The 10,592-nt window shown below is 35.3% G+C and overlaps 1 protein-coding gene across 6 annotated transcripts in view; it reads right to left on the minus strand.

Annotated features, from left to right (window-relative positions):
* St7 (suppression of tumorigenicity 7) overlaps positions 1-10,592 on the minus strand; it is a 205,862-nt gene that overhangs the window by 83,510 nt on the left and 111,760 nt on the right. For all 6 annotated transcript variants that reach the window (XM_013020002.1, XM_013020006.1, XM_013020001.1 and 3 more), the window contains exons 4-5: positions 3,384-3,438; positions 1,986-2,101 (exon numbers count right to left, since the gene is read on the minus strand). In XM_013020002.1, the coding sequence (XP_012875456.1) occupies positions 1,986-2,101; positions 3,384-3,438 (171 nt within the window). The remainder of the gene's footprint in view (positions 1-1,985; positions 2,102-3,383; positions 3,439-10,592) is intronic.

Genomic DNA, 10,592 nt, shown 5'->3' on the forward strand with positions numbered 1-10,592 from the left:
ACAGTGCACAGGCCCAGAGTTCAGGCCTCACGACCGGACCCAAAAATAAAAAATAAAAGCACATAGAAACTCCCTTTTATTTTTTTAATTTACTTTTAAGTGATTTATCTATTATCTTCAGATGGTTGTTTATATGTACAGTGCATCTTTTTGTACATTTTTATTGTAAAAATGTTATACGGAAGGGTTACAGTTACATGAGCAAGGTAATGAGTACATTTGCTATTGAGCATTGTTGCCTCCTCCTTTGTTTTCCCTCTACCATCCCCTCCCTCACACCTACACTACTACCCCTACCCTGCCAAAGTTGTAAAGTTAGTTTTCAACATAGTGTTTGTACATCTCATTGTTACAATGGGTCAACCTGTATCCCTATTTAAGCATTTTGTTTTTTTACCTTCCCCTCCCCAAATTACAGAAGTGTACATACAAGATGCAGGGCACCAACATCAAATACAGTGAAAACACAGGTTATACCATTGGGGAGGAACATACAAAGCAACAAAAAATTCACATGGTACATTATAAATACATTAGAAACAATAGAAAGAAAGAAAAAAGGTATTTGTGTACCTATCTTGGGGTTCATTTGCTTAACATCATCTTATATGGTCATATGTACATAGCGTTTGGCCATTTCTGCCTATCCCACACATGTACTAGTTATTGCAAATAAGGGAAACCATGGGACCTATGTTTCTTTGGGCCTGGCTTACTTCACTTAATATAATTTTTTCCAAGTCTTTCCATTTCCTAACACATGGAGCAATGGAATTCTTTCTGATGGAGATATAGAATTCCATTGTATATATAATACCACATTTTCTTGATCCATTCATCTACTGAGGGGTATCTGGGTTGGTTCCATATCTTAGCTATGGTGAATAATGCTGTGATAGACATAGTTGTGCTGGTAGTCTTAGTATGGCCTTGTTTGTGATCTTTTGGGTAAATGCCCAAAAGTGGGATTGCTGGGTCATAAGGGAGCTCTAGGTGGAGTCTTTTGAGGAGCCTCCATACTGCTTTCCAAAGTGGTCGAACAAGTTTCAGAGCCATCCCCTTTACCATTCTCTCAGCCTCCCACCTATCCTTTCCTTTACTAGTCATATCAACTTTTGCACTTCCTTTCTCATACAGTACAGTAAGTGCTATGACTGTACTCATCCATGGTTCCCTTTTCTACTCATTTGCTTTCCTCTGACTAGCTCCCTCATTCAACACATTTCAGCTCCCTTACAGTCATTTTGATAAACTGTTAAATGAAAAAAACTTTTTAGAAAAAGATGTGTTCTAAGTTTAATAACACAAAATAAAATACTGGGAATATTTGGAATTTAGGTAATATAAAATGTAGGCTTAAAAAAAAAGTCCTCTCCAGGATGGAAAACACATTATGGACTCCAGGAGCCAAGGCCATGTCCCCTTTCAATACCTATAAACATATAAATGTGGCTCTAAGTTAACAAAAATATGCTTGGCAGGAATGGGAAGGTGAAAAATGGGGAGAATGAGAGGGATGACTGATAAAGAATCACTATACTTATAACTTAAGGAATGGTTACCTCTTGGTATAACTACTTAGTAATAAAAATGAATAAATAAAATAAAATATACTTGTTAAATCTTTGGGTTTAGGGAATCCCAACTTCTAATCAGAATATCATCAAGTAGATAGGGCCCTTCATCCATCTCAGCAGTTAGTTTAGTTGGATTCATATAAGATTTATATGTGCTCAGTGTATATCACTCTAACATATTTTTAAAATCATGTTCAAAATACTAAGGAACTTTTGTTTTTATATTGATATCTCCCTTGGGGATAAGCTTGGGTTAATAATCAGAATTCTAGGTTCTACTAGTTAATCAGAAATTTAATATTTTATTCATTTGGGCTTTACAGAATAAATATACTGAAAGCAGAAAACCTGATACTTCATAAACTGAAAAACTCCCCCACCAGCAACTAGCTGAAGGGTTTTCCATACTTGCATCTGCAGGACGTAGATGGTCTGAGTCACAAGTAAAGAATGTTTGGTGATCCTGGGCAGAGAGATTCATGTCATAGTAAGTCAAAGGCTCTCGTCCTGTCACCCATGTATACCTGAAAAGAGGAAATAAAACAGAAATAAGAAAGAAAGACCTACTGAGTAGTAAGCTGCAGAGAAGTTGAAATGTAAATTCAGTATCTTTGATAATGAATACAAAAAAAGTACTTTTTGAAAACCATCCTTTACTCTTTTTAGAAATTACATGGCAGAAAAGAAACATTTGCCCTTATGTTTTTGCCTTAAAATTTCTATGAGTGCTTGCTAATGAAAATTTTCCCTATTTAACAATATAAAAGACATTTTCCAGCCAGGCGCTGGTGGCTCACGCCTGTAATCCTAGCTACTCAGGAGGCTGAGATCTGAGGATCGCGGTTCAAAGCCAGCCGAAGCAGGAGAGACCTTGAGACTCCTATCTCCAATAAACCACCAGAAAACCAGAAGTGACGCTGTAGCTCAAGTGGTAGAGCGCTTGCCTTGAGCTGAAGAGCTGAGGGACAGTGCCCAGGCCCAGAGTTCAAGCCCCACGGCCGACAAAAAAAAAAAAAACATTTTCCCAAAACTATGAAAATTCTGCTTTGCCTACTTCAATAAATTGTATTCTATCTTAACTTTCTTAAGCATTTTTATGACCATGCTGCAGGTGAACTTCTAAGATAAATTCTAAGAACTATACATTTTTTACCACCATATCAGATTCTTTATTGTCATCAAAAAGAAAATAAATCTCTATCATAATCTAAAAGGGATCCCAATAGAAAATAGCTAGGAGGCCAGGTTCAAGTCAGAACAAAAAAACTTAGAAAAGAGCAAAATTAAATCCAGAGATACAGAAAGTCAGAAAAATTAAGGTTCGCTACTGCCCCTTAAGATACACTCTGGGAATCAAGCAGAGATGTGCCTGTGATTAGTGCTGTCTTCAAGTTGCTCAGTTTAGTTGGCACTTCTAAGTTTCTGGATGGAAAAATCTCTGAAACTACCATATTACTTTAAAAGTTAAAAATGTCATCCTCAAGTTTACATATCAATTATTTTATTCAACTCTTCAAATAATTAGTAAAGACCCATTCTAAATGGCTGAATTAGATGTAAAACAATCTATCAGTTTATGAGTACAATACATTTTGATCAATGTCTGGAACTATATACTTTTGTACATTATCCCAAGTCCAATGCAAAAATATTAAAAGAAAATAAAATAGCTGAGGAAAATGTAAAAAAATGTAAGCAATCAACAGACTTGTTACATGACCTTAAAATGAACTGGCAAAAGCATTTGCTGCCATGTTTGCTCTCTGAACCGGACTCATTTATTTCCCAATCTGTCAAAATGCTTACCGATTATATTCAGCACCCCTAAATAAATTTAGTGGATTTCGCCATACTTTGCATTCTGAAACAAAGAGAAAAATAAAAATGTTACACATAAGTTCAGTGATATGACAAGCTAATTAATTCCGTAAAACACCCTTCCTGGCCATTTGATAAGATAATTTTATTCTCTATTGCTTACATGGAAGCAGTAGGGAAAAATTCTGAATGGTTAATCAGAAGAAATGTGGTTCAGGCAGTTGGATTTTTCAAAAGATTCAGTTAACTTTTCTAAGTCAAGTTTCCCCATTTACCAAAGGTACAAGGCAAAATCATTTCCATAATTATTTCAAGAGTTATGAGCAAACTCTACAAATTTACTTCTAAAATTATAGGTAAAATATACAAGTAGATCTTTCTGTTACAGTAAAATATATCTCCCAATAATATCATCCATGACAAACTTAAGCTCCATAGTATAATCACAGAGCCTCGATTCTTAAGAATTATATTAATTCTGATTTTGTGAAAAATCATTACTTTGCCTTCCAAAAAATGATAAGAAATTAATAATAAAAATTACCTCTTGTAGTTTATGAAAGTTTTAAAGCATTGTAATGTCATTTACACATGTACACACAGATACTAATCACACTAACATCATAAGGTTAGCTTCTAGTCAATTATAGCTCTTGGTTATATATGGGCCAAAGTACTTAACTTGGAACCAAAGTACTTAAGCTTGGAAATGTGAATTAGTAGCTTTAAGACTGTGTTATATAGTCAGTGTGACTAATAAGCTACAATTCTTTGTAAACACCTTATGATAAAAACTTTCTACTTAGTCATAATATTAGATTGCTATGAATTAATATGGCTTTATTACAATATGAACTCAGTTAACCATAGTCAAAATGTCTGTGTTTGTATAAGTGTATGTAATCAGTCAAAGGTCACACCCAACAACATATACACACAAAATTATGCAGAATCCAAAGCACATTAAAGGCTGATGATTTTAATTAAGATCCTACCCTTAGTCCTATATATCCAAGATATATTCTCCTGCCCATCCAGCCACTCATTCATTTACTCATTTATGCATCCAACCAAAGGCCATGAATAAATCATCAATTACAATACAGTAATTGATAATATAATGATAAAGGACACCATAAACGAATATGGGGATATGAAATAGTCTCAGTAAATATTTGTTAAGACAGTGAATGAGGGGTATATGTATAAAAGGAACAAGCATTTTCGCTTAAAGAAGATTAATTTACCTTTAAATTAGGGCAGTGTCTCATTTTAAATTTACCCAATGCTTTCAAATAATGTTGCTATGTGTTTTGATGAATTAGACTAACTTGCATTTAATAAGTACTTTTCACTCAGTGTAGCATAGCTAAACTTTGTTCTTGAGAAACTTCAATTCCATGTGGCACCAACTAAAACAGTATACATTTCCCTTCAATAACTACTTTTCTCCAAATATATAGCTCCTTAGAAGGGTCAGAAACACCATGTCTCCATATTGCCTTGGCTTGAAATACTGGCCAGCCAGACAATTATATCTCCCTCCTTCTAGTACTACAACTCTTGGAACTTAATCACTGTCAACTGAGATAAATTTTTTTAAGATCTGCAAGGCTTTTCTTAAAATGTCATAAATATTGCAAGCTTTGTAATTAGCATACAATAAACATGCACATGATTTATGTATAAGGCTGCTCATAATAGAACAATTTACAATAAAACAGGCAGTCTTAGAGTGACGCCTCTACTGAATTTCATCTGAAATAATAATAGAAAGATCATGGCAACTATTTTGTCACTAACCAATACATTGTTGCACTATCTGGGAGAATAAGCATTACTTAAACAACAATTTACAAATTACAAAGAAAATTGCCTCCAATTAAACTTTTAACATTTTTATACATCATTTAACTTTTAATGTACTTCTAAACAAAAATAAATACAAAAAGAAACTGTATAAACTTACTGTATTCACTAAGCAGAACTTAAAAGGGCTCTTTCTTTGTTAAGTGCTGTAATATTACCAGCAGAGGGTGCAGCAAACACTATGAAATATTGCTCTTATTTCTATTAGAGAACTAAATTTTAAACAAAGACCTAATTAACATTATATGTTATATGTGCTCTGAATTCACTTTTGTTGTTGTTGGTCCTGAGACCTGAACTTTGGGTCTGAGCGCTGTCCCTCAGTTCTTCAGCTGAAGGCTAATGCTATAACACTTGAGCCATAGTACCACTTCTGGCTTTTTCTGCTGAGGAATCAAACCCAGGGCCTCATGCATGCAAGGCAAGCACTCTATCACTGAGCTACCTTCCCATCCCCTATATTCACTTTTTAAACTACCCCTAACACTTAAAAATGAAGATGAATGCTATAGCAACAAAAAAAATAAAGGAAAAAGAGAGGAAAAAAAGTGAGTACAGAATGCTCAATAGGAAATGCACTCATTACCTTGCTCATGTAACTATAACCCCTCTGTACAGCATTTTTACAATAAAACCATATAAAAAAAGATGTAAGTAACAGTAATAGAGGTTTTAGGTAAGAAAAAAAGCATGGCAGAGAATATATAAAAAAATACCTTCGTAAGATGGATCTTTTGAGTTGAAGGTGAAAGGCAGATCCCTTTTCTTTTAGGAATAAGCAGTCTAGATATCATATGTGAATAAAATAAGTTTGTCCTTAAATCAGGTTACTTTATGTCAATTTCTTCTTTACTGCTCTGTTCTATAATCTTATCTTTACTACAAAACTCTTTTTGCCTGGAGTTTATAGGGACATACCCCATAAAGGCCAGGTTTCCTGATAAAGCCCAGTGATATGACACAGGGTATACATATCAAATATATCAGAGTGTAAATATTTAAGAATTCAATTCAGTTGCCCATAGAATAAGAATTTTCCATAAAGTCATACATGTACCTCTGAGGAATAAATCCCTTATTTCAAATCAGGTTTTAAATTTTACATCCCAAAGGAAATTTCCATTTTTCTATTTTCTAGTGCCCTTAGAAGCACTAAAAGTAGTCTGGAATTCCATCAAGAGCTTGGCTAATATCATTCATAGTCTAATTATAATGCTCTCCCTACTGTAATGAACATATGTCTATGGTTCCATTTGCATCAATCCATGGTATAGTCCATTCCAGAACTGCTGAAGGTAAGGTTCTGTCCTCAGAATGAATGCAAGAGTTCAATGTCAGAGAAATAAGAGAGCCACCATTGGAGCAATTGCTATTTTCCAAAGTCTATAGAGCAGAACTACTCCTTTGTCATAATGGGATATTTATAAATTACTGGGTGAGAGACAAATGTAAAAATGCTCATTGCCATCATAGACTTAGAAAGCAAGCTCCAGTGCAGTCGCAGACTTGCCTCTCACTAATTCTGTTAAAACTTTCCATCAATATCACCCTTATTTCCTACCTGTGCATCCTCATATTCTGTGTGGCTTTAGCACTTAAAATGGCCTTTATGCATTAATTGTTGCACCAGGCTCTGATTTGCAAACGCAAAAACAACTTATAATTCAGAAAAACTCACACATCAATAGCAGAAAAGTAAGAAGGGTATTGAGCCTGAGGCTCTACTGGAATAAATAGTGTGGCATAGTGGCTCACATATATAGTTGAGGCTACTTAGGAAATGGAGATTGAGATGATTCAATTCAAAGACAGACTGAACAAAAATTCACAAGACCCCATCATCCAGCTATGCAAAAGCATAAACAGGAGAATCTAAGTCTGCATGGGCCTGAAATAAACTTATTTTTCAGAAAATAAATAAAACAAAAGGATTAGTCATGGCTAGCACCATGGCTTGAGTTCAGAACCTTGTACTAGAACTAGAGTATGCCATTCAAGTGGTAGAATGTGAGCAGGGAGGGAGAAAAAAAAAAAAAAAACAGGCTACAGTGTGAGACCCTGAGTCCAAGTCTCAGTACCAGTATTTTCTCTCACACACAGAGAGAGAAAGAGAGAAAGCAAACAAGGAAGGAAGGGAGATAGAAAAAGAGAAAGAGAAAAAAGAAAGAAAGAAAGAAAGAAAGAAAGAAAGAAGGAAGGAAGGAAGGAAGGAAGGAAAGAAAGAAAGAAAGAAAGAAAGAAAGAAAGAAAGAAAGAAAGAAAGAAAGAAAGAAAGAAAGAAAGAAAGAAAGGAAAGAAAGGAAAGAAAGAAAGAAAAGAGTCTTGCCTTTGTCACAGCCCTCAAGAAAAAAAAGCAACTCACTCCTAAAAGATCCAAGGGTTCCAAAGTCACAGGACTTTTAATCATACAAAAAAAAATATTCTACATCTAACTTTCTGAACTAAAATGTTTTGTTTTTGAGACTAAAGAAGGCAGGCTAACTTAACATTTCCTATATTAAAAATTTAGAATTTTCCTCCATATCCTAACTCTGAAAATAATATTATAAGTAAGAGTAGAAGTAACTTTTATCATAGCTAAGGACCTTGATTTTAATTGACCATTTCTACAAAAGAGCTTAAAGCTCACATCATTAACATCCCCTATATAAACAATGAGAGACATATATTCTAGACCTTCTTATAGGAGTGAAAGGATAATATAGGAAAGCTAGATGACTTCCTCCAGGTCCATAATAAATGAAATTAAGGACTACTGTTCACACTCCCTAACTTTTACCTACTACATGCAACAATCTGGTTGCTCTGCCACATTGGAAAATCCTTTGACTTTGGCAATTACATTTCTACTAAAAGAACAACTTTTAACTCCTCTAAAGAAAAGTTAGCCTTTTTTCCAGTAGTAAAGATTGGATTCAGATTTGCTTGCTAGCCAAGTAAATGCTCTATCACCTGAGCAACACTTCTAGACACTTTTAAAGATACAGTCTCACTTATGTTAGCCTAGGTTTTGGTTCTCCTACATGTGTTTCCCTGTGCTGCTGGGGGTGACAGTTACACGCCACTGTACCCAAGCCTTGTGTGTCCCAAGTATCTGGGATAAAAGACATGCACTACCTGTCCAGACTTTGGTTTAGATGGCATCTTGCAAACTTCTTTTTGCCTGGGCTGGCCTCATACTTCAATTCCCAGAATCTCTACTTCCCAGGTAGCTAGAATTACAGGATTGCGACACCATTCCTGGCAAAGTTAGGTACTTTTTAACAGTGCCTGTAAACAGTTTAATTCCAAAGTACAAATGCAAAAGGCCGTAGTAAAGTTTCATAGTATATAACACTCAGATTTACCCTAAGCAAATAAATGTCTGATGTAAGATTTTTCCTATACTTAATTAGTTTTGCTATCTCAGAAACAAACACCCAGTTCTCTACATTATATGCATCAATTTTAAGTAATCAGAGTGCCCATTTTTTAAATAGTTTTTGATGGTATCATCAAAATGCCTATTTTGTAAGAAAAATGATTGGCAGTAAAGACACAAAGTAATATGTAGCTGGTATTCAATAGTATTCACCAAAAATCTGTAATTACAACGGTATAAGCAAACATGAGTCTTCAGATCAATTGGACTGACTTGCTTTAAGATAGTATACTACTTACTTCAAGAATGTTGCCACCACCATGGCTAGATCTCTCATTGCATCTGCCCTGTGTATCTCACTGGTCATTTCTGACCAAAGTCGATCAACTGGCCAAATAATGTGGTAATTATAAAATAAGCTTATTAAATCAATGTTCACTAGTAAATAAGATGTAATCTATAATAAAAAATGAAGTTTAGCTAAAAAAAGTTTGTGAAAAATGTAATAAGCATTTACTAAGTTTAATTACTTTCAGCACCTGTACTAGATTGTGGCCAGTGCAGACTAGATTATTATGGAGCAACTTTTACACCTGCCATTTGCAACTCTGTAGAGGGAAATATTCCAAAAGCAAACCCCCAAAGATATAAAGGTGAAACCTGGCGCAGGTGGCTCACACCTGTAATCCTAACTACTCAGGAGGCTGAGATCTGAGGATCATAGTTTAAAGCCAGCCTGGGCAAGAAAAGTGTATGAGACTCTCATCTCCAATAAACCACTCAGAAAACTAGAAGTAGTGCTGTGGCTCAAGTGGTAGAGCGCTAGACCTGAACTGAAGAGCTGAGAGACAGAGCTCAGGCCCAGAGTTCAAGCCCCATGACCAAAAAAAAAAACAAAAACGTGAAAGAGTCACATCTTATGCTCTAAGCTTCAGAGTAAGCCTGGCTGATCGTGCAGCCATATCTCAACTGTTGTGGAATGCTTCCTAATTGTAATCATAGAGAAGCCAGGTCATCTGGAAGACCCTGCCAAGCAATTGTCCTCTGACTCAGTGCTTATACAGAGCCTTGTTTAATTTCCTTGTTTAATTTGTGAAGTTGATATTACTGTTGTTCCCATGTTCGCAGAGTAAGATATTAAAGCTTAGGAGTAAAGCTAAATAGCACTCACTGCAAAAGTGATAAAGTCAAGAAGAAAAACACATTTATGTGACCTCAGAGCCTGGCCTCTGAGCAGCTTCTAAAAGTAAATAAGTTAATGTCCCAACAAATAATGCCATTCATTATAGAACAGGGTTTTTTTGTATATTTTTATTGTAAAAATGTTGTACATAGGAGTTATAGTTACATGAGCAAGGTAATGAGTACATTTGCTATTGAGCATTGTTGCCTCCTCCTTTGTTTTCCCCCTACCATCCCTTCCCTCCCACCTCCACAACTACCCCCCCTACTTTTCGCACCCCACCCACCGAAGTTATAAAGTTCATTTCAACATAGTGTTTTGTACATCTCATTGTTACAATGGGTCAACCTGTATCCCTATTTAAGCATTTTGTTTTTTCCCTTCCCCTCCCCAAATTGGAGAAGTACATATACAAGATGCAGGACACCAACATCAAATACAGTGAAAACAGGGGTAATACCATTGGGGAGGAACATACAAAGCAACAAAAAAATTCTCATGGTACATTATAAATCCATTAGAAACAATAGTAAGAAAGAATGTATTTTTGTCCCTATCTTGGGGTCCATTTTGCTTAACATCATCTTATATGGTCATATGTACATGACTTTTGGCCTTTTCTGCTCATCCTACACATGTACTAGTTACTGCAAATAAGGGAAACCATGGGACCTATGTTTCTTTGGGCCTGGCTTACTTCATTTAATATAATGTTTTCCAAGTCTTTCCATTTCCTAACAAATGGGTAATATGTTATTCTTTCTGATGGAGGCATAGAATTCCA

This window comes from Dipodomys ordii, unplaced genomic scaffold (assembly GCF_000151885.1).
Source record: "Dipodomys ordii isolate 6190 unplaced genomic scaffold, Dord_2.0 Scaffold48, whole genome shotgun sequence".
NCBI lineage: Eukaryota > Metazoa > Chordata > Mammalia > Rodentia > Heteromyidae > Dipodomys > Dipodomys ordii.